At 33.0% G+C, this 25,694-nt stretch overlaps 1 protein-coding gene across 4 annotated transcripts; it reads right to left on the bottom strand.

Moving 5' to 3' along the window:
- On the bottom strand, nucleotides 1-25,694 carry LOC114760609 (uncharacterized). Of its 4 annotated transcripts, XM_028949884.1 has the most exons (7): nucleotides 25,424-25,690; nucleotides 25,120-25,335; nucleotides 24,259-24,425; nucleotides 23,499-23,580; nucleotides 23,373-23,441; nucleotides 22,405-22,487; nucleotides 21,052-21,178 (listed from the first exon to the last, which is right to left on the bottom strand). In XM_028949884.1, the coding sequence occupies exons 1-6, from the start codon at nucleotides 25,565-25,567 to the stop codon at nucleotides 22,434-22,436; spliced, it is 732 nt and encodes a 243-aa protein (XP_028805717.1). In that variant the 5' UTR covers nucleotides 25,568-25,690; the 3' UTR covers nucleotides 21,052-21,178; nucleotides 22,405-22,433. The 4 variants fall into 4 exon arrangements, with proteins under 4 accessions (XP_028805715.1, XP_028805716.1, XP_028805717.1 ...); XM_028949882.1 differs by lacking the exons at nucleotides 21,052-21,178; nucleotides 22,405-22,487; nucleotides 23,373-23,441; ... (1 more) ...; nucleotides 24,259-24,425; nucleotides 25,120-25,335 and adding exons at nucleotides 1-498; nucleotides 933-1,001; nucleotides 1,111-1,192; nucleotides 1,868-2,034; nucleotides 2,700-2,915 and having other exon boundaries at nucleotides 25,424-25,694; XM_028949883.1 differs by lacking the exons at nucleotides 21,052-21,178; nucleotides 22,405-22,487; nucleotides 23,373-23,441 and adding exons at nucleotides 1-498; nucleotides 933-1,001 and having other exon boundaries at nucleotides 25,424-25,688.

The raw sequence follows: 25,694 nt of genomic DNA, 5'->3' as shown, positions 1-25,694 counted from the left end.
TTATTCTCAGTCCTATTTAATATGGAGTTCTTCATTTTTGTGGAAAAAGGGTTACTTGCAAATTCCTTCTGAGCAAAGGATCCAATTAAGCGCATGTAACCGTCTCCCGAGCAAAGGTCTATTTTTGTGTGAATTTCCATTACTTGTGCACAGTTCAACTTCAGTAAACTCAATCTGCAGAATTGCAGTACATATTTACTATAATGAATCATGATTCAGCTGTAACATCCAAACTGGAAGTTGCTTTTGTGATGCAAGCTCCTAGATGAAGAGACAAGTATATTTTGGAGCATTTTCAATAAAGGCAGTGATTGATAGAAGAAAACTTCACTGAAGACCATAAACAAGCAAAGCTCCTACTGCGCCTATACCAGCAACCAGTCCAATAATAACTCCAATTGGTGGCAAACCCCCACCAATAGCTCTCCCTGTGTTCACGTCATACCGAGCAAACCTCTTCTTCGGTGCCTGGCACTGGGGACATATGTAGGTGTCGGGCTGCAAAAGACAGACCAGATGTTATGGACATTTAAAACTCATACCTTGTGAATAGGTATAAATCAATGCAGATCTTATGTGTACAAAAGTGAAGGCATATAACATATTTGAGAAGAGACATAGAAAAGAGATTATGAGCATAAAGAAGGGATGCCGGTTTTCCCACAGTCACATTCTTTTACATCACTTTCTCTTCAAATATATAAATGCACGAATGTAACGGATTTAGAGAGGTTATGCTTCATTTTGTCTGATGGCAATTTATCAGCACATGAGAGAAACAATGAAAATGCAACCACCTAATGGGCAAACAGACTATATGAATACCATAATGAGAAGAAGAAGCAAACCATCTTGTGCTAGTTTTCTTTGAAGAAAATAAAATCATTTTTTTTTTACAGTGTTGTATGATTGATATGCCTTTCTGCTCTTACCTGCTCATCGAAAGGTTTCTGTAAAGTGTATATGTATCCACAATCAAGGCAAATGTGAGTAGCTCTAGCCTGCATGCATTGTGGGGCACCTTATTAGCCGTTGAATGTAAAACACGTGACAATGTAATCATGGGCCTAGAAGATAAATAGACTTGAAGAAGCAATAGTCATTACTTGCCTTTTGAGCCTCACTCAGTTTTCTTCCAAAGCGAGGAGGGGCAGGGCGTTTTGGAAGTCTTTTAACATCTACATCAGCACCTCTTCATTAAAAAAATTGAACATATTATAACTTAACTCATGATGACCACCAATAAGCATGACAAAATAACCAAGATTTCATGAAAATCACACAGCCATCAAAGCCCTAATATCTCAACCCTTCCCCGCCTTGCACATTCACATGTATGCTATGCATTTGATGCTGTTCCAACAAACTGATAGCATAATTAGTGTTGTAGAATCAGATTTCATTAAGAATATAAAGCGTCGCTTAGTGCATACCAAAAATTAATGCTGATCAGATTGAATAGTTACTTTTGCCCATGATGTTTTCATATTACTTGCCCCTTTCGTTAATTAAACTAGTTCCGCCAGAACTTGTCAAGCTATCTATAATACTGATTTTTCATTGTTTGTCCCAACCTAACCATGCTTCATTGGCATGATCACACACCATATGCATTATGAAACATACTCACAAAGCAAACCAGTTTTTCAGCATGCTACCAGGATTCGTCACACCAACTAGGAATTAAAGGAGGCATCAAATTACAAGATAAGTAGAAACTAGAATAAAGATTTTTATGAGCATAGGTTATAGACAACTTCAAGCTGTGTTCACGTGCATTTGCATATGCGTTAACTAATAGCAACTTAGTCTTCTAAGAATTGATGCATTTAAGCTTAAAAACACAAAAGGGCGGAATGAAAAAAACCTGCTGACAACAAAGTAGACAGAATCAGGCTTTGCTTGAATGGCAGTTTTTGTAAATCCAAGCTTATCAGCCGGCCACAGTTCATCCCCAAAGAAACTGCTAGTATACAGGACTTGGTCCCCTGCTTTCAACCCTGCTTTAGCTGCATTCCCACCACCATCCACACCCTAAAACAGACCACAAGTTTCCATTAACAACCTAAAAAACTAATATATATTGGCCAGTTTGGCATCACAAGGAAGAAGCATTTGTTTCTTATGACCATATTTTTCATTACTCAACAATGACTGTATTTTTTATATTTGCTTTACTCTAAGGACATTTGGCCAAAAGAAAAAAGAAATCTAAGAATACATGTATCATTTTTATCTATCTTCCAATCCTCTTTTCATTTTCATCCCTAACATTCGGCCTGTCAAAGGTGAGCATGTTTAAACTAAGCAGAATTCCAAAGGGCCAAAAGACAGGAAAGTTTTGAATTTTGAACCTAAATAAAAAAATTATCTAAACTAAATTTCGGTTCGCTATTCTCCCATTGAACATATGCTCTTGGAAACATTGATAAATTAAACACACAATCCTGTAACCAAATTAAAATTCCAAAGCAAAGTAGCTTTCACATGCAGTAAGAATTCTAACAGAAATCATCAAAGCCCTGTACAAAAGAACTGCATCAAGCTTTCACAATGCTGTTTGCTGTACATAATAAACTGGGGGAAGAATACCTTTGAGCAAATAATTGAATTGGGACAATCTGATGGCGACATGCAAAAGTAATCACCAAACTGGCTAAAATTTCCCATTAAAGAAAGAAAAGAAGAAAGTTACTCACGGTGATGACGACGCCGCCACCAGATTTCTGGCCCAAGGTGAGGCCAAGTGGCTTGTCGACGTCAACCTCAATCGTCTTCGCAGCCCCAGCAGCTCTAGCTGTGATCTCAAGCCTTCTTCTGGCAATGGCAGAACCTTTCGTGTTCTCACCCCCAAAGAAGGAATCTGAAACAACCCATTTGGCTTCACGAAGGGAAAGGCCCTGGAAAGACGTTTTCTGGAGAAGAGAACCAAGAAAATCGTAAATTCAAATGGGCAACAAGAAAATACTGCCGCATAGAAAAAGTGAACAGAATGAATAATACCTGTGGTTGAGATGAAGGATTAAGGAGAGACTTGGACTTGAAGTACTGAAGGAGCTGAGAATTTTTTGTGGAGTGGTGGTTGGAGCAGGAAGAGAAGGCGGCAGAGCACGAGGAAGAGGAAGCTGCTGCAACAACACCGGACATGGCTGATCTTGCGAGTGAGAGGGTTCAGAGTTGTGTGGATGAGAATCAAGTGAACCAATTTCCAAACGAACACTTGAGGGTAGCAAAATCAGAGGAAGGTGGTTCTTTTTTCCTCATGGTGGAAGATAATCTTTGATTGGTGGGGGATGACACCTCTGCGTGCCACGCGCCCTCAGCAAACATACGGCCGCCGCCAAGTCATTCCAATTATTTTAATGGGAAAATTGCAAACTAGGACCCTAACCCAATTTTTATTTTTTTTTGTTGGGTGTTGGGAAAAACACTTGGGGATTGGCTCAGGGTGTTTGAGAATATATAAAAGTGTTTTTTTAAATGTATTTTTTTAATAAAATGAGATAAACTATTTCATATATTTATTTCGTATATTGTAAAAATATTTTTAAAATCAAGGTTTGATTTCCCTCTAAACACTCCTTCAGTATGTTCTTTTTCAATAACAAAAGAGGGACCCCATGACTAACTATCCAATATCAAGGGAATTGTTACAATCCTTCACTCTACCACCAAGGATTAGTCCACTTAATGAGAAGTCATCTCATAACTTATAAAATCATAAGTTTAAATCTTATTGTTAATATGAAATCTTGTTAAAATTTGCTGAAGTATCATAAACGATATTAAAGTAGTGATGTAAATTCATCAGATAACACTTAACTAGATTTTGCGTTGATAATAAAAGAAAAAATTTTATATTACCAAAATGCAACTATTTAGCCCCCCTGTTCTTTCCTTATATTTTGAGGGCATATTCTTTCTCTTTTTCATTCCCACAAAATCTAGTTTAATATCATTTGGTGAGTTTGTCTCATCATTTTAATGTTGTTTATAAAGATTTTAACACTGTTTACACATCTAAAGACTAATGTTGAAGACAAACTAAATTTTAGAAATTAAAATCACATGTTTAAAATTTAAGAGACTAAAATTAAAATTAGCTCAAATTTTAGCGTCAAATTCCAAGGACTATGTTTAATTTGATTCTTGTAACCATATACGCTAATTTTAAATATATACTTCACAAATATAAAAATTTGATGTTCGTCCGTACACTAGGTAGGCAGGATACGGAACAAGGGCAATATATCCTCCATTTCCACGTCATTTTACATGGCGAATTTTATTGGCTATTTCTCAAATATTAAAAAAAATTAATCATTTGGTCCTTCAATTATTAGCTCATTTGTAATTAAGTCCTTCAATTATGACTTGTTATAACTCAATTTTTAAAAACTCAATTTTTAAATTTTTGACTCGCTTATAACTTAGTTCTTGAATTTTTCATATTTAATAATTTAATTCTTATCATACATAATTTATTTTTAAACATAAAATAGTTATCCTACATGACAAAAAATATACTTTAACAATATCAAAAGTTGCAAACACGTCATCCAAGTCAGCTTATATGCATTTGATGAATTTTTTTTAGATAAAAAAGAACCGTCTTGCCGACTCAACCCATCGTCATCTCCTTCTCCCTCACCTTTTGAGAACCATGTCCGCTTTTTCACTGCCATTCTCTAATCTCTTCTTCCTCCACGCTTTCTAGAGACAAACATGCTCTATCTTCTTCCTTGTTTCATTTCTTCCTCCCAGTGATTCTCACATCAGCCTGCAACGCTCTCGAATTTGAGCAACCCGCTGATTTAGGTGCATAACATTGTGGGGGTGTGACCAATTAAAATTTGTATATTTGCCACTGTGATTATAAAGGCCATAAAAAAAAAAAACAGTTGCATCATCCTTCAACCTCCTCATATACATAGCGGGAGGACAAATGCGTGGAGGGGGTTGTGAGGAAGAAATGAAACGAGGAAGAAGACAGAGCATGTGCGTCTCTGTGAGAAGAAAGGCGAGGACGATGTCGACCAGATGGTTTTTTTCTTTTTGGTAACAGACAAGATGGTTTTTTAATAGTGAAGTACATTATATCCTAGCGTTATGAAAGTTTTTAGAATTAAGTTAACACACTGTTTTTTAAAATTCATTTTAATTCCAAGAATTGTTTCATCAGAGTAGAACTAACAACAATTGCCTGTTTTTTTTAGCAAGCCAAAAAACATTGGTCAGATAGTGAAATATAATTTCAAAATTGATCATATTAATATCTTTCAGAATCATCTGAGCCAAATCAATGCGCAATATATCCAACGACATATGCCAATTAGAGAAAAGAAAACGGATGTTATGCAGGCAAAAATGTAAATAGTTTTTCGAGTTTGTTAATTAAACCTCTGGAGAGGATTCTCTCATCTTTTTGTTTTTTTGTTTTTAATCCCCTTTCTCTCCTCTTCTTTCAACATTTGAACGTCTATGTGTGTGTATATACACGTATGACTTGCAAAAAACTTATATTATTCAATAGAAATATACAAGTTATAGGACAACAACCGCATACACATACATACATTTATTACAATGGCAATTCTAACAGACATAATTAAATAAGATAGTCTAAAAAAATCAACATACATTTGTTACAAATAACTAATTTAACTAATTTATTTAATCTTTTCAAATTAATTATTTGGTTCTTATATTAAGGACCAACGGTAATATATAATTTTTCAACCACATTGACCAGCCTCAAATTAGATGCACCTATGCAACATCTGGAGAGGATTCTCTCATCTTCTTTTTTTTTATCCTCTTTCCCCTCCTCTTCCTTTCGATCAACATTTGGACGTGCATGTGTGTCTGTGTATAGATCTGTGTGTGTGTGTCTATATATATATATATATGACTTGCCAGAAACATATATTATTCAGTAGAAATATACAAGTAGTGGGATAATAACAGCAACATTTCATGGCCAAGGGTTTATTTTACATTTCTCTTGAAGATGCCTGGGCCATAAGTAGAATAAATCACATCAAGAAGAAGGGGAAATTGTAACAATACAAAGAGGGTTATTGGGACACTGGCAATAAGAATAACAGGAAGATAAGACCATGAGTATGTATGCTGGAATATAAGAATGATGCTTGAACAAAATGCTGCCATCATTGTTAAAATGGACAAGAAGAGTGTAGAAAGGCCTATGATCAATTTTTTTGGTAAGGATACGAGGAAGTCTATTTCAGCATAATGTGAGGTGAAAATCCCTAAAAATGTCAGCACAGAAGTTGTTGAGGAAAACAATGATAGTGCATCTGAGACCATGAAAAGTATAAATAACTTGTCTTTCAAAAACACTGGGTAGCCAGTATTTTGATCGTACTCTCCCGGAACAGTAAAAGCTGCTGCAAACATAACGGTAACAATCAAAGCACCAACAACAGAACAAGAAGATGCTGTATCCTTCATCCATTTTTCTCCTGCATCCCTTAAACCTTCGTGAGTTTTTTTGAATATGTCTTCTGGTTGTTCACCCTCCCAATTCTGAGATACCCTAAGTCCGGGAGGTACCAACCTTTCAACTTCCTGCATGCATTTGTTTCATAAAAATAATTATATATGCATGCATACATGGATGTATTTATATATATATATATATTCCAACCTTGAACCATTGCATTTCACTTTGCATCTGCAGAGCTGGACCACGGTGAGGTAGGGGGTTAGAAGGATTCAAGTTGGCTGCAACATGCAGCATGCAATTTCCGTCGTAGGTCTCTACCATTGATGCTACTAAATTCTTGAAGCGATACTCGTGGATTAGGCTGAAAACCTTAGCTTGACGATGTTTAATAGCAAAGAAGAAAGTATTCCAACTTGCGGGTTTTTTTTTGATACTTCAGACAAAAAATCAACAAGCCCTCCTTTGGCCGCAAAGTAGAGTGCTTTTGTAACCATTTCACGTTGTTGCTCATCCAAAAGACCCACCCTCCCGCTAAGTAATTTCAGAATTTGAGATGCTCGTGCATGCTTCAACTTCAGCGCATATATTTTCTTCACTCCTATATGTAGTTCACAACCCACGCGTAACTATCTCTAGGTTGTGTTTGAGGTTTACTACCCCGGTCCTTAATATAAGACCTTGTTTGATTTTTATTTTGGTCCCAAATATAAGACCTCAATCCACTTTGTCTATCATATTTATATTTTTTTTCCAAGTTAATCTTTCTAACAATGGTAGTTTTAACCAATACACTTAATTAGTAAGGATATTTTTGGAAAGATAACATCTATTTATTATAAATAACTAACTCAACTTCTTTTTTTAATCTCTTCAAATTAGTCAACTAGTTCTTATAATTAAAATCAGAGGCAGTATTTGATAACATACACATTAGGTATGAGATTTCTTAGCATACGATATGATATACCTAACAAAGTATAGACTTTGGAGATGAACCAGTGCAGCAGACCATGCCCTGTTGCAAGCAAAGTGTTAAAAATTCACATTTTACTTCATTTTTAAATCATTTAAGAGAATTTAGAAGTAAGCTTGGGTTTTTACACACATACGCTCTCTCTCTCTCTCTCTCTAAGTATACATACCTTGAATGCTTTTATCGTCACCTTCTTGGTGAATGTCTACATAAACATTATCGGTTGTTGTGGTTGATGGAACAGGTATAGCTTCCACCAAAAAAAAAAAAGACAACAGAAGCAAATTAAAAGAAAAATGAGCGTCATTAAAGGTAAAACGGAAAATGGATGGAAAGAAGCTCCCTTATTGACTTAGTTTAATAGTCTTTCCCATCTAAATATAGGAGAGGATGTTAGAGAAATGCAGAATTGAACTGGAGAAAATTTAAAAATACACTTCCTTTTTTTTTTGTCATTAAATTTTGTAAAATAAGTAAATAGATGGATTCTGTAAAGAAAGATATGTGAAAGGTAGTGAGAGACTCACAGTGATAAATCCATCTTTTCCAGAATTCAAGTTGACTTACACTCTCAACTGCAGAAGGCAAGATTGCTATACTCGCAACTGGTGTCCAATCAGTATCGTCTGCGGCAAAAATGATATCTTGGCATTGTTCAAGAAGATGCAGAGCAATATCTGTAATTATTATAGCCATGGCAAGATGTGAAATAAAGAGAAGAAAAAACAAGCCAACAAAATCAGATAGAGAAACATCTGTTTATTAGCGCTAGGGAATTTGATTACCAAGTTCATTGGCTTCGAAGCATTTGCGAAGAAGTCGAGAACCGAGATAGCCATTTTGGGGTTTGAGGAGTTCCGGTGGGGTTTTCTTATAGAGAAAACGTCCCATTTCTTTCTGACCAGCATCAATGGCCAATGCAACAGGGAGATGAAATCCCAAGTCTGGAATGCCAATTATGTTTCTATTTTTATCAAGCATGCATTTTGCAATTTGAGTGTCTCCAGTAGATGCAGCAATTGCAAGTGGAGTAGAGCCATAATCATCGACTATTTCGAGGAATTCCGGGTTAGCTAATTTCACTAACTCGTCCACTATTTTTGAATGTCCAAAAAGTGCAGCCACATGAAGAGGTGTTCGATTTGTTGCTGTAAGTTTTGCAGTCAAGGCACTTGGATGTCGGTCAAGGAATTCTTTTGCTGCCTCCCAGTCGTTAGCACATATAGCATCGTACAAAATGCTCACATCATCAGAAGTTGCTCCTGGTGCATTCTCTGTAGCTAAACCACAGTTCATGTATATATATTAGCAGGAGTATTTGAGTTGTTTTCTAGCTGATTACACAACTGGGAAAGAGTTGTTTGCATAAAGAAGGTTTGATGTGCTAATTTGCCCTGAAAGTTTTAGTCAAGAGTATTGGGCAGCCAAACATTTTTTTTTTGTCCGAAAATTTAAAATCATAAATGTATACTATTGTTAAAAAACTAACAGTTATAGTTGTTTCTAATGGTAGCGGATTTTAAATTTTTGAGAAAATCCAATACTTCTGAGTAAAAACTTTTATGCTAAATTTAAACCCTAAACCTATATATAATTAACGTTACCAGATGGTTTGTCCGGGAAGTTGTGGCGGAGAATGAGCCAGGCAGCCTTGGCTTCCGCGACTCCCTCTATAAGACGACGAGTCTTTGGCCGGCATGTGATGTGTAAGATGCGCAATGCTTTTTCATTCTTTTCTCTCCAAAAGGAATCATCTTGATGAGAAGTTGCATCATCAATCATCACTCCCCAGAGACCGTGTACTATTAGATAGTTTTTAACCAAATTGAACCACTCTCTCGAGTGACACCAGCCAAGTCGGCCTATAACTTGGCCGTTATAATAAACACGCTCATCGTCCATAACACACGCAATCTGCAATTGAAGACAATTGAAGTGTAATTTATTTTCTTATATTTTGATGAACAAATTCCTTACCATCAAAATAATAAAAGAGCACCAGGATCTCACCTGCGAAGCAAGTAACAAAAGTAAACACTTAAATGTAAACTTGGATTTACATCAAGCAGCAGTTATTCCAAAATATATCTACAAGCTCCGATTAGTAATGAAGGTTTTCACTGTTCAGTCAGAGGTGCAGGGTCAACGATGCTATATGAGGCCAAAATAATTTACTGACAAAAAACATCTCATTAACAAAAAATAAGATAAAACAAGTGCTGAAAAAATAAATTATATAAATATAATTCTGTAAAATAAATGATTTACTGTTGCTTTTAATTTCTAAGTAAATCGTTAAAACATAAATAGATAATATATAAAACATTTTAATAGACAAAATTAACCAACAATTTAAACAATTTATTTATAAAATCAAATCACAAAATAATGGGAAAAAATATTTTTTTCCCCAGTTGAGAACCTCAATAAAACGAGCAATTATGTAGATTCACAGTCCATGAGGAAAAACAATCAACAAATGCCACCGAGGTTATGAATAGAAGCACAGGAATGATGCCCATGAATGTCGAGCGAGCTAGATATTAACCAAGACACACTAATACAAGTGCAACCGAAGCCATGATTAACAAGCGCAGCTGAAGTCACCGTTAACAAGCCAGTTCGATATTAACTATGAGGCACCAAGGGCTAACACTACTATTGTTAATTAGAAACTGGAGTTCCATATTCAGTCCTCTAAAAAAATTATTTTCAAGAATGTCTGGGGTCAATTTACCATTAATAAATAAATATTTTTCCTCTATCAATGAAAACTCATAAAAAGAACATTTGATAAAAAGAGACTTCACTAACCCTGCTGACCCTGTTTGCACTAAAATGTTTCATTCTTATATCTACAGCACTAACCAGAGATAACTCGGTTAACCCACTGAATTGGTGGGCTGCCCGAGTTAAAATTCTTAGATCTGAATGGACTCCTTTTTGGGGGGAAAAATTGAAAGGAAGAAAAAAGTGGTCGGCCAAGTTCGTTTGTGTTGTCCTCTATGAATCTTATGACAATGGAGACGAAGTAGAAAAATAAGCAATGAAAAAAAGCGGAGAGGAAGAGAGAAGATGAGGGAAGAAGAAGATCCAAGATGAAAATAAGTAAAGAAAAGAAAAATTAAAGTGTAAACCGGAAAAAAAAAGGGGGAAGAAATGAATCAGATGGGAAAAGTAAAAAAGAGTAGATAGAAGAAGAAAGTTGAAAACCAAGAAGCGAGAAAAGGTCTTACCCGAACCAAGAAAGAAGACGATGACTTGCTCAAGCTTTCAGTCCTCCCAGCTACCCACTGCCCGAACCAAAAAGTCCGACGCTAGACAGACGGATGAAGAAAGAAGAGAGTTGTAAATGGCTAAGGCACACCGATGTACGGTACAATTTTCACACTAATGCACTTTTTCAGTTTCTTGAGCGGTAAAAAAAAAAAAACAAAATGAAAAGTCAAGTCAATGAGGGAATTCAGACTGTACTATTATAATTTTATTTTTGATTTTATCTTACTTTTAGATTTGACTCATGAAATCCTTATTCATGATTGTATGAACCACATATTGATGGGTTAAAGTGTTTTTTTTGTTTAAATTAATTAATATAAAATTGACAAATTTGTATCAACATTGTGTTACTTCATTCAAAACTTTCTTCATTGTAGTGTTATTATATTGATACTTAGACTCATTATATATATATATATATATTTTTTACATACGTTATAATTACATGCATACAATAATTTTTTATTAAATCTTTTGTCTTAATTATTACCGATTAAACTTAGGGTTAATCCCAATTTGACCCACTAATTCTCTTTATTGACCAGTATGATTTTGAGTCTTTTTTTGTCACAGCCACACAACTTTATTGTGAATATTTTTTACAATATTGGCAATGGTTGTCATTTATTATTATAATAATTTCGACCAGTCCCCTTTTTTCTTTTGAATGAGGGTGCGCCATTGAAAACATACATTAATTATACTTAAAATTAAATAGTTTTTAATAATTAATTAGACTAGTAGTTTATCCTAATCTTTAATATAAGAACTAGTTGACTAATTTAAATAGATTAAAAGATTTTGTTAAATTAGTTATTTATAACAAATATTAACTGAATTCTTTAAAATACTGTTGCTAATTATTTATATTAGTTAGAACTATTATTTAATGAAATTGTTAATATGTGTAACTATTATAAGAACTACTTTAAAAAATATATATATATATATGTCAAATAAAATAGATGAAACTTTTATATTTAAAACTAAAATAAAAATGAAATTCACCCTTCACAAAAAAAAAAAAAGAAGGCTCTGCTGGAACCTCGATCCTCGCTGCATGGGGGTCCGTTGGCATCTTCTTTTTGGAACTTTTATCTGGAAATTATTCGATGATAGAAATAGAAATATTTTCTTGCAGGAAACTAGGCTGCCTGAAGATATGATTCTTTACGTTCAAACCATCGTACGCCACACCATCTCTGTTTGGGATCTCCTTGGTATTGTCAATCCTGAAGCTTAGATGTCAGTGATTCTGTAGACTCTGTACAGCTGTCCTAATTTACATATATTTTCTTTTTCACTTTAAAAAAAAAAAGAATTGCAGGTGGTATTATGGAGCCAGGGGAGCATCTACCAGTCAACTGTTTGGTTTTTTGGGTTTCGTTTGTGTATTAAAAGTTGTTTGGATAAAACCAAAAAATAGCTTGGAAAATAGCTTCTGATTTTATGAAAAATAGATTTTATAAAAAAGTGATTTTGAGAAATAAAAATGTTTTGATAGTTATTATCAGAAGTACTTTTTATATATACAAATTACTAAAAAAAATATAAGTTAATATGATAATTACATAAAAGATAGATTTTATGATATATTCTAATTTGAAGGAATAAAATTGTTAATAATATATTTTTAACCAATATAATTAATAATACATAAGATAATGTAATTAATAAATAATTAATATGTATATATTTATTTATAAGATATAAGATTAAATACGTTTATAAAAAAATAATTGAGGGATGTTAAAGTCATATTATTGTTGAGATCTATTCTGATAGGCACAATCATACCTTCTAATTTGAGCCAGAAGTAAAATGAATTCATTTTTTTTAAAATTATAGTTTTAGATTCTAAAACTATAATTTTAATCCAAACCATGATTTCAGATTATTTACTCAAAATTAATACTATTTGGGTAACATCCCACCCAATCTATGGTTTTACCTTCTTCCAAATTATGGTTGGTTTTGGGAGGACGATGTCGTAGACCGAAGTGGCGTATGGGGACAAAAATCATCGGCATGCGTAATCTTTTAGCGTCATGCGCGTCCCTTTATTTCGCTTAGAAAATATAAAAAAAGAAAAAAAAAATCATATTCACCTCACATGGTGACTGTAAAGAATCCCATGATTCGATCCTATCCAAGTCGCTTGTTTGCACTATATTTAATATTTATTTTTTAATTTAAATTTTATTTAATTTTTATTGAAAAGAGAGAAAGTAGGGAAAGATGGAAGAGAAAACTTTAATAAGAATAAAATTAAAAAATTTTATCAATTAGTATGTGAGAATGTGTTCCAAATGATGTACATTAGGGACCAAAGTGGTACTATTTCTTCTTGAAAATTTACTATGTACTCCATTCAATCCTTTTTATAGGTTGGAAAAAAAAATCCTTTTAATTAGATTCCAAATTTGAATTAAGAGGGGGTGTTTGAATTTGCTTCTTAGGAATGATTTTATAGAGCATAAGGTATTTATGAAAGAAATTTTGTAGTATTTATATATAAAAGAGAAATTTTATCTCAACTTTTATGAAAATAATTTTTTAAATAGTTATAAAGGTTGTCAAACTTCGATACTTTTTGTAAGATCTTGTTTAGATATGTCTCAACATTAAATACATTTTTGCTAATTTCAATGTATTTACATAAAGAGTTAATTATGCCTTTTTAAATTTCTAGAAAATGAGAGAGATATTTGAAATTCGTATGAAAAGAGTCAACCATATAGCAAGCAATTTTATAAATTTTTAAGAATTAAGATCTGTTTACTTGATGGGTTTTCGAAAATAATATAGAGGCTCAATTTATGCGTATGCATTGTAACATCCGCCTTTCAGGACAGCTCACTGCGATGAGGACTAAGGATAGCCATGGCAAACGACTAAAGCGCGGTGTTTCATTAAAGCAAGTTCGTCGTGACAAACGACTGAAATTTTAAAAACCGAAGAGGGTTTATTTTTTGGAGTTTAAGAGTTTAAAGAGTAAGGTTTATCTGCTAGGAAAAACCCAGAGCAATCTTTTGAAAATTCTGAGAACTCTGTTAGTAACAGTAGGCGACTCAAATCTTTTTGTTTTCTTTCTTTTTCTTCCTCCTTCCCACATGATGGGGGTTCTAGGGTAACCCATTGGGAATCTTTCATCAGTCTTTTAATCTAGCAACCTGATATTTTGTCTTAGAGTAACTTTAAATACTCAAAGAACATTTGAGAAGCAATTTGTTTATCTCATAAGTTATTCTCAGAGTTCAAGTAACATGAAATTCTTACTTATTTCTGCTGTTCCCAAAGGTAGCCTCTACCCAAATAACTTTTATGATGAGATTTAGATGTTCTGAAATACGAAAAATTGAATAGGGAACTGTTGAACTTTGCTATTGGAAATTAAAGTTTTGACTGTTATGAATGGTTGCAGCTATAACATTAGATTTTTAAAAATTGTACGACTGGATAGAAGCCCTAAAAATCATATTTTAGATTTCTTTTTTTTGAATTTCTGTTGCAGACTATGGGTTTTGCCAGGGTCAAAAGATTAGCTGGCCGCAACGAACAATGCTAGGCACCCTGTGGGGATTCCTCTCTCGCCACATCGAAAGGGAAGGGGTTCGTCGCAACAAGAGATCTAGAACTATGGTTGTCTGATTTTCTCATGATTTTGTGATTTAAAACTACAAATATGAGAGGTATAACTTATTGTCACATATTGGTACTTTCCTATTATAGTTATGACACGAATTAAAACCCTACTGCTCTGTATATGTGGTAAGGGCTATTAAGCTGAACTACTGATGTTATGATAATATTGTTTTGAATTGAGGAATATCTTGATTGTGAAACTTATATGAACTGTAATAATGGGGAGGCGATATTGTTGGCAGTTGTTCTTAACCATGTAATTTATCTCCATAGAATGCACTATGATTGGCACTTTGAAGAGAGTAGTATACTCTCATTTTATGACACTCTAGAAGTATCTCGGGACAATGTACCCTGGGGGTAGTATACCCACTAAAATACTGTTCAGTAAACTTATTGGGATAGCATACTTTTTTCTTGTGGAGGATTCTATTGCTTGTGTTTACTTTGCCAACTTTAGTCAATTGGCATCACATGTGAGGAAAACTTATACGCATAATCATTTTGACATGAAAAAAAAGTCATACGACCTTATTTGATAATAACTTCATAAACCACTTGCCATAATCATTTTGACAGTTAGAATTACACCATCTTAATCCTCGAAATGCGGCTATATAAAGAAAACTTGAGCCTTAAATTCCCCAAATGTGACATATTTATCAAATAAGAGCAGACAAGCATGTACCAACAGGCAACAGTTTAACAAGTTTACTTTTGTGTAGAAGTCATAATCAAAATCCTAAAAATATAATTGTAAGAAATACAGTCTTCAAGAGCTCAACGAAAGGATAATAAATTAATAAAAATGACAGAAAGAGAATATACAAATAAAAGGAAACACATATATTCTTACCTTTTGCCTTGGAGGTTTCAGCAAGAGAAGTCTCCTTTTCGTTTCTCCCCCCCCCCCCCCAAATTTTGCCTGGATGAGAACACAAGAGCATAGTTAAGCAAAAAAGCAAATACATATATACAAAGGTGCAAAATTCATAGGAGAAAAAGTACGCGATAAATAATGGCAAAAAAAAGGTATATAATAAATATGAGATTAAAGCGATCAACAATGAATTCATTGATTATTAGAACGATAATTTAATCAGTTTTCTTCTACATAAGATCCTTTTGCACCTTTTTCAGAAAACTTTCGCTATACAATATAATGTAAAAATTAGAAAGGATGAAAGATTATTATTTTTTTGCTAGGCCACATATATCCTTATATTAAAAGCAATCATGTTCAAGGCACTATTGTTGGATACTAAATATGAATACCTCTTTCAGTAAAATTAAAGATTCAAACCTTGACTTGTCATATTGTGAAGGACTAGTTTTCTTTGCTGGATCCAATCTCCATTAGTCTTGCGAAAGATTATTATTGTAAAACAGCGATGCAAGTGTAATATGAAGATGTGTAGTTTGATTTCCTCTTTCTCAGATAACTGCCAGACCTTTTTGGTGATGGCAAGCCTTTTTTTTGGGGGTGGGGGTGTATAAGATGCTCAGCCATAAAAGGGACTCAAGCAATTGATGAAGGGGAAAAAAGTTGGCCTGGAGAACACAATAGAAGGCAAACAACTCAAAGAAACAAGCAGTCTCGCACTAATTTTGCACAATTTTAAAATAAAATATTTAGCTTATAACTTATAACATATTCAGCTATATAGAATAAATTTGAATAATAAAGATCGCCATTAAAAAGAGAGAAATCGACCTCTGTGTAAATCAATATAACAACAGAACAACAGAACGAAATAGAGAACACTATTAAAAGCAAATAAGTTGTGTATTTTTATCCTTTTTCCTTCGGCCTTGAAGAGAGAACAAAAGAGATTATTCAGAAGAGAAGACGACGCAGAACAGAGAGCGCAAGAAGCAATGAGAGATACTACCTTTGGTTCTTAATACAAGACTTTATTTGATTTTTATTTTGATCTTAAATATAAAACTCCAACTCACTTTGTCTGTCATATTTATATATTTTTTTCCAAGGTAGTCCTTCTAATAATAATATTTATAGCCAATATACTTGATTAACAAAAATATTTTAAGAAAGACAACACATATTTATTACAAATAACTAACTTAACTTCTTTTCTTAATCTTCTCAAATTAGCTAACTAAATCTTATAATAAAGACCGGAGGTAGCATATGGATTGATATTTGAAGACAACATCAACAATAAGTCTTCTGAATTTGATTAGTCAAAGTCTTCAACATAATATATTTTTTTGGGAGCCCTCCACTTGTCACTTACTTTTATTATGTTATTATTGTATATTTGGAATGAAATGTAAGTATGCAACGTGACTTACAGCTAATTGCTTTTTTTTTTGGGCCCCCCCAAAAAAAATTAGCTGTAAGTTTTTTTTTTAAAGTCCAGTTGATAACAATTCAAATATATACTAATTCAAATCATATATATATATATATATATATATAAATAAAGAGACAATTAACAAAACCAAGTTAATAAAAAAGTTAATTAAAATTAATTAAAGACAAATGGATAATGAATATAAAATTTTTTTTTAAAAATATTTTTATTTATGAGGAGAGAGAGCGTAAGAGAGAGAAATTACAATCTAAACAATTTATCTTGATGCGCAATGACATTAATATAAGTAACTAAACAGGAATAACATGGAAAAAAAATTGGAATCATCACCAATGTATCTCTTATAACTAGTAACAAACCATGTCCAAAAGCTGTCTCTTATAATAAGTGTTATCACAAATAGCCCATTATCCAATAATAAGGATGCTCGTAAGCATGTTTTTCACAAGAACTTTGTATAAAAAATGTTTTTAAAAGAAATTAATAGTTTTATTGGTTGACTTGCTAATCATTCTCGTAATATGGTTACAAATTATTACTCTTATGATCTTATTTATAAATAACTTTTAATATGTTTTACACAAACCAATTTACCTTAAAATGTAATAATTTTTCAATTGTACTCCTATTTAATATATACATTTTTCAAATCAATAATAATATAAATGACAAATGAAGAGTAAACTAGTACATTCATTTTAAAGATTTAATGAAGTGACTTATAATTATAACCAAATAAAACATTATCTCTTTACCTTAGAAATAGGAGCAAAAGAGTAAACTTATATATGAGCCTCCTAATTATTGTAGGAATATACTGCTATGATCCAATTATGGCCACATTGCCTCATACTCTTATCTTTCTTAGTTTTTTTGTTGGAAAAAATTAGTATAAGGTCTCAAAGAATGAACATGGTCACAAGAATACCGATTGATAGATGAACAACATGAGCCCGTTGTCACTTTTTTCGTTAAAACTTGTCATCGTGTAATGACCCCAGGCCCAAAAGAAACAGGCCTCAAAGTTGATCCAATTGGAGCCTAAATCAGGGATATGTGACAGGCAAAGTAAAAAGGGCCGAGGGAGATGTGAGAAATTATGGAAAGGAAGAGAAAAGGGCAAACATGCTGCCAACAAATGTTGGTCCAAATAAAAAAGACTTAGACACTTTAAATATCATATCCTGAGTTTGATTTTTAAGATGGTGTGTATGAAAAAAATATTGTTAGGAGGGGTCTCTATTACGGCGCCTGACAGTACCTCGAGAAATTAATCTTTTACTGTTTGGATGGGAGGATACTCTGGGCAATAAAAAAAAACAAAGGTAAACATGCTGCAATATACAACAAGGACAAAAGTAGTTATGTGGGTTGTGGAATGATTACTTGAATTCTCCTCTCCGCAGGTTCTCTTCTCTCTGGAACCCCTGTCATTTTCTATTTCCTTCTTCTATGTATTTTCTTCCCTTGTTTTATGTTCTTTGCTTTGAATTTCTGTAGGGTTTGAGCTTAAAAGAACACCTAGCATGTGGAAGTTTTTTTGAACTCTTATATGTTTTAAAAGTTTATTTTCGTAGCAAAAATATATTGGCCCTTATTCACTACTAAATTATACTGGTTGGCCAATGTTTTTAATGATCAAACTTAATGGTGGATAATAGTTTATGATAGAAATACTATAAAATAAAACTTCTACAACATATAAGAATCAAAAAAATTTTACTGGGTGCTTCTTTGTAAGTACTTCTGGAATAGATGTTTAAACACCTTATTCCTTTATATATATATATATATATATATATATCTCTATTTGAGAATCAATTTGACAATTACACATTATGTGCTACTTAGTTATTATTAAAAATAAACAAACAATAAGGTAGACCATACGTAAATAGATACCTATAGTGCTCAGACGCAAATGATATTATAATGTTTAGTTTACCATCAAGGAGTCAATAGTCTCTTAGCGGCAATACAACAAACGGCTAGAGTACAATACGAGGTGACAAATTTCACATAATGAATGTGGATGAGGGTCAGATGGGTAAATTCCTTCTTGTTGGAACATAATCTAATTAATTGAATCAAGCTCGATCTGACTAACATCAGTCAAGAACGATGAGTACTCAGCGGGAAAACTTGCGGTTAAATGGGGGGTGTGATAAGATAAGATTTGAGATTTTTTTTTTGGAATGAAATATTAAAATGTATTTAAAACTAAGCTAATAAAATTATAGCTGTGTGTATTATTTGACATTTTAAACATTCCTAGTTAACTTATTATTATTACTAAAAGAAAGACAAATAAAACTTTTTTTTTTTACACATAATTCGAATTCTAAATCCGAATACTAACCAGCCACCAAAGTTCCGTGGCCAATAATCTCCTCATGTTAAAAATAGCCAATAAATAATAAAAACATTAATTAATAAATAATTATTTATCTTATTTTTAGGACTATTACGATGTCGTTATAGGAAGTTTTTTTTTTTTCTTTTTCTGAACTCTCCTTCCTCACTTGCTAATTTTTCTTTTTCTTCATCGTTTCTTTACACTTGACAAGAAACTGGGGGGCAAACAGATTAAGAAATTGAGATTAAGGGGACCTAATTCATAGCAAAAAATATCCCTTTTTTTCATGATTTCATTGGTAATTCCTATCTGTTGTTGCACCACACAGATACATCTTTTAACCATGTTCTTGAAAAGCTTCTTTGAGAGGACCAGCCAATTTCACAAAACTTTGTAACTAATTAGTATTGTGCTCATGCATTGTAAATAGATGGTATACGATAAATAGAATTACCTCTCTGGTCCTTAATATATGAGCTAATTGACTAATTTAAATATATTAAGAAAATTTGTAAGTTAATTATTTGCAATAAATAGGTGTTGTCTTCCCTAAAATACTCTTACTAATCAAATGTATTAGTTTTAATATTTGATGAAACTTTTAACATGTACAGCAACTACAAGGACTGCTTTGGTAAAAAAATGAATAAATATGAGAGACAAAGTAGATTAAGATCATATATTTAGGATTAAATTAAAAATCAAATTAGCTCTTATATTACTTCTGATCTTTAATATAAGAGTTAATTAACTAATTTGAGTAGGTTAAAGAAGTTTATTAAGTTAGTTATTTGTAATAATTAGATATTGTCTTTCCTAAAATATCTTTACTAATCATGTATTAGCTAAAACTACCATTTGATTGAATATTTAACATGTACAATTATTACAAGAATTACTTTGGAAAAAAAAATAGATAAATATGTGAAACAAAGTGGATTGGGGTCTTATATTTAAAATTAAATTAAAAGTCAAAATAGTTTTTATATTAAGGACCGGAGGTAGTATTGAATAATTAGATAAAATAAAACCATTTTCTAATATGTTGACCAAAGTATACATCTTCTACTCTAATTATATATAAAAACGATAATTATTGTTTAAACCTTACAAGTAGTGCGATGAAATTATGACAGGTAACGATCTAAATTAGTAACAACTGGCATGTTATTGTATTTTTCTTAGATAGATTACATATAAGTCCAGAATGGGAAAAAAAAAACCAACTACATAGAAATTCCAACACGTTAATACTGAAAAATAACATGTAAATTTTGAAGTTTGGCTTGTAAAAGAAACTGAGAAAATAACCAATTAATCTACTTATTTATGACTCAAATGTAATTACACTTATTTCTTATTTATTTTTTATTTTTTGAATTCGAAATTATGATTTTATTCATTTCATTATAATTTTGGATTCGATATAAATTTAATATAAATACTCAAATATTGGGTAAATGTGTAAATTTGCTTTTGATCTTATTTCCCAAGTGCATCTAGCACGATCATTTTATCGGTGTGATTTTATTCATATTTTTTGGGGTACAATTTTATCCATGATCTTATTTTTTTGATGTAATTTTACCCTTGATCTTTGGATGTAATTTTAATTTAGCCTTGAGGGGTAGAATTGCACCATTAAAATGATCAGGATGCTGAGCACACCTAAAAAATAAGATTAGGAGTAAATTTGCCCCTTTACCCTTATATATTAAATATAAGATTCATAATACTTTGATTATGATTAATAGCAGTAATATGTCAAAATCATAAATATATCTTATATTCAGAACCAAAAGAGTATATATACAAGGTTACCAGATGGTTTGTGGGCGAAGATGTCATGAAGAATGCGCCAGGCAGCCTTGGCTTCAGCGACTCCTTCTATGAGATGACGAGCACGAGATGCGTAGGATGCGCAATGCTTCTTCATTATTTTGTCTCCGAGAAGAATCATCTTGACGAGTACCTGCATCATCAATCATTACTCCCCAAAGACGGTCAGCCATCAGATAGTTTTTAACCAAATTAAACCACTCTCCACAGTTCTCCTTCGTAAGTGGCTCTATAACCCTATCGTTATAGACACAGGTCTCAGCCATAACTCACTCAGTCTGCAATCGGAAACAGTGTGCTGAGATTTCAAGTGTATTTCAAATCAAATATAGCAATGTTTTCATAATTAAAACATACGTTATTCTAACTTCCTTGTTTGTTTGCCTGGCGCCTTCGTACTAAGCTGTCTCAGTTCAAAGTTGCTTTTGCGCGGAACTATCAAATCACCATTCCGTTGCATTTTAATGATTAAAATGAAGCCAAAAATACTATAAAAAGAACATATATGAAATTCTTTTCGTACCTCATAACTTATAAACAATCAATCCCTTCCCTACCATGCCCGGAATATGTGGGAACTCACACACAGATCTATATATATATATATATAAAAGTAACCATCAATTAATTGTAGGAGGCTTAGTTTTAGTCCAAATATAATTTTAAAATACATATTTTATTTATATATTCGTGTGTTAAGTTTAAAATAATAATAAAAATGATAAAAAAAGAGTAAAAAATTACTAAATTGTAAATTAGATTTGGTAGTTATTAACAACACTGAATTTATAAATATTAACAAATTTTTTTTAACATTTCATGTTGTATGTGATTTTCTAATTTCTTTTCTTTTTTTGCGTGTAATTTCTCCAAAAAATAGCTGGAATTTTTTTATAAAAATTTTAACGCTGAGAATATACAATGTTAATATATATGCGTGTCGAAACTCAGAACAATTCCACCACCAAAAGGCAAAAAAAAAAGAAAAAAGAAACTCAACCATTCATGTTGGATGGATGAGAAGTAGATATTTTCTTTTTTATAATTTTGCATATTTTTATTATATATATTTAATTTTTTTTTATGCGCAGAAATGTGGGGTATTTCTTTTTATTAGTTTGCCGCAGCACTAACCCTACCGAGTTGGTGGGCTACCCGAGTTAAAATTCTTAGATCTGAACGGGCTGTTTTTTGGGGGGAAAAAAGAATTAAAAGGAAGAAAAAAGTGGTCGTCCAAGTTTGTTTGTATTGTCCTCTATGAATCTTATGACAATGGAGACGAAGTAGAAATAGAGCAATGAAAAGAGAGGAGAGAAACAGAGAAGATAGGCGGAAGAAGAAGATCCAAGATGAAAACAAGTAAAGAAAGGGAAAAAAAAAAAATAAAGTATAAACTGGTAAAAAAAAAAAAAAAAGGGAGGAGAAATGAATCAGAAATGGGAAGAGAAAAAAGGAGTAAATAGACGAAGAAAGTTGAAAACCAAGAAGCGAGAAAAGGTCTCACTTGAACCAAGAAAGAAGACGATGACTTGCTCAGGCTTTCAGTCCTCCCAACTTCCAGCTACTGAAGAAATTGAAAATCCAATGCTGAACACAAGAATGAAGAAAGAAGAGAGTTATAAATGGCCAAGGCATACCGACATACTGTACAATTTTCACCTCCAGTAATGCACTTTTTCAGTTCATTGGGCAGCTAAAAAAAATTTTGAAAGTCAAGTTAATGAGTGAGTGAATTCAGACTGTACTTCTCTTTCACACTTTATTACAATGTTATTTTTGATTTTATTTTCTTTTTGTATTTGAATCATGAAATCGTTATTTATGATTGTATAACTACAAACAACATATTGACGGGTTAAAGTTTTTTTTTTGTTTAGACTAGTTAATATAAAATTGACAAATTTTGTATCAACATAATGTTGTTTCACTCAAAACTTTGTTCATTGTAGTGTTATTATATTAATACTTAGACTCTATATATTTATTTTTACTTGTTATTATATACATACAGTAATTTTTCATCAAATTTTTTGCTTTAATTATTACCAGTCTAACTATAGGTTGATCCTAATATGATCTGCTAATCCTTAAATCACTGTTTCAATCAATTTATTGACCAGTGTGATTTTTTTTTTTTTTAATCATAGCCATACAACTTTATTCTAAATACTTTTTACAATATTGGCAATGGTTGTCATTTATTATTATAATAATTTCAACTACTCCTTTTTTTCCCCCCTTGCGAGTGGGGGGAGGGCACGATTAAAAACATACATTAATTATACTTAAAAATTGAGTAGTTTTTAATAATTAATTAGTCCGATAGCTTATATTAAGGAGTTGAGGGAGTATCTACTAGTTAGCTGCTTTCTTTCTTTCTTTCTCTTTCTTTTTAACTTTTGGGTTAAAATGCATCTAGTATCTTACCTGCTCTTATCTACTAGTATGATTGATATGCCTTTCTGCTCTTACCTGCTCATCGAAAGGTTTCTGTAAAGTGTGTATGTATCCAGAATCAAGGCAAATGTGAGTAGCTCTAGCCTGCATGCATTGTGGGGCACCTTATTAGCTGTTGAAGAAGCAATAGTCCTTACTTGCCTTTTGAGCCTCACTCAGTTTTCTTCCGAAGCGAGGAGGGGCAGGGCGTTTTGGAAGTCTTTTAACATCTACATCAGCACCTCTTCATTACAAAAATTGAACATATTATAACTTGATAACTCCTGATAACCGCCAATAAGCATGACAAAATAACCAAGGTTTCATGAAAATCACACAGCCATCAAAGCCCTAATATCTCAACCCTTCCCCGTCTTGCACATTCACATGTATGCTATGCATTTGACGCTGTTCCAACAAACTGATAGCATAATTAGTGTTGTAGAAACAGATTTCATGAAGAATATAAAGCATCACTTTATGTATAACAAAAATCAATGCTGATCAGATTGATTAGTTACCTTTGCCCATGATGTTTTCATATTATTTGCCCCTCTGGTTAATTAAACTAGTTGTGCCAGAACTTGTCAAGCTATCTATAATACTGATTTTTCATCGTTTGTCCCACCCCAACTATGCTTCACTGGCATGATCACACACCGTATGCATTAAGAAACATACTCACAAAGCAAACCAGTTTTTCAGCATGCTACCAGGATTCGTCACACCAACTAGGTATTAAAGGAGGCATCAGATTACAAGATAAGTAGAAACTAGAATAAAGATCTTTATGAGCTTACGTTATGGACAACTTCGAGCTGTGTTCACGTGCATTTGTGCATGCGTTAACTAATAGCAACTTAGTCTTCTAAGAATTGATGCATTTAAGCTTAAAAACACAAAAGAGTGGAATGAAGAAAACCTGCTGACAACAAAGTAGACAGAATCTGGCTTTGCTTGAATGGCCGTTTTTGTAAATCCAAGCTTATCAGCTGGCCACAATTCATCCCCATAGAAACTGCTAGTATACAGGACTTGGTCCCCTGCTTTCAACCCTGCTTTAGCTGCATTCCCATCACCATCCACACCCTAGAACAGACCATAAGTTTCCATTAACAACCTAAAAAACTAAGACATATTGGCCAGTTTGGCATCACAAGGAAGAAGCATTTGTTTTTTATGACCATTGTTTTCATTACTCAACAATGACTGTGTTTTTACATTTGTTAATTGTTAATCTAAGGACATTTGGTCAAAAAGGTTAAAAATAAAAAATCAAAAAAATCTAAGGATACATGTATAATTTTTATCTATCTTCCAATCCTCTTTTCATTTTCATCCCTTACATTCGGCCTGCCAAATGTGATTATGCTTAAACTAAGCAGAATTCCAAAGGGCCAAAATAGAGGAAAATTTTGAATCTTGAACCTAAATAAAAAATTATCTAAACTAAGTTTCTGTTCGCTATTCTCCCATTTTCCACAATTTGAACATATGCTCTTGAAGACATTGATAAATTAAATACACACTCCTCTAACCCAACTAAAATTCCAAAGCAAAATAGCTTTCACATGCAGTAAGAGTTGTAACAGAAATCATCAAAGCCCTGTACAAAACAACTGCATCAAGCTTTCACAATGCGGTTAGCTGTACACAATAAACTGGGGGAAGAATACCTTTGAGGAAATAATTGAATTGGGACAATCTGATGAAGACATGCAACAGTAATCACCAAACTGGCTAAAATTTCCCATTAAAGGCAGAAAACAAGCAAGCTACTCACAGTGATGACGACGCCGCCACCAGATTTCTGGCCCAAGGTGAGGCCAAGTGGCTTGTCGACCTCAACCTCAATGGTCTTCGCAGCCCCAGCAGCTCTAGCTGCGATCTCAGGCCCTCTTCTGAAAATGGCAGAACCTTTCGTGTTCTCAACCACAAAGAAGGAATCTGAAACAACCCTTTTGGCTTCACGAAGTGAAAGGCCCTGGAAAGATGTTTTCTGGAGACAAGAACCGAGAAAATCGTAAATTCAAATGGGCAACAAGAAAATCCTACCCCACAGAAAAAATGAACAGGATGAATAGTACCTGGGATTGAGATGAAGGATTAAGGAGAGACCTCGACTTGGAGTACTGAGGGAGCTGAGAATTTTTTATGGAGTGGTGGTTGGAAGAGGAAGAGAAGGTGGCAGAGCATGAGGAAGAGGAAGCTGCTGCAACAACACCGGACATCGCTGATCTTGCGAGAGTTAGTTCAGAGTTGCGTGGATGAGAATGAAGTGAACCAATTTCCAAACGAACACTTGGGAGGCAAAATTGGAGGAAAGTGGTTCTTTTTTAATATGGTGGAAGATGGAAG

This window comes from Neltuma alba, unplaced genomic scaffold, assembly GCF_004799145.2.
Source record: "Neltuma alba isolate B1F8T4 unplaced genomic scaffold, ASM479914v2 tig00011004_pilon, whole genome shotgun sequence".
NCBI lineage: Eukaryota > Viridiplantae > Streptophyta > Magnoliopsida > Fabales > Fabaceae > Neltuma > Neltuma alba.
Note: the sequence above shows the minus strand (reverse complement) of the source record. Positions and strands in the feature narration are given on the sequence as shown.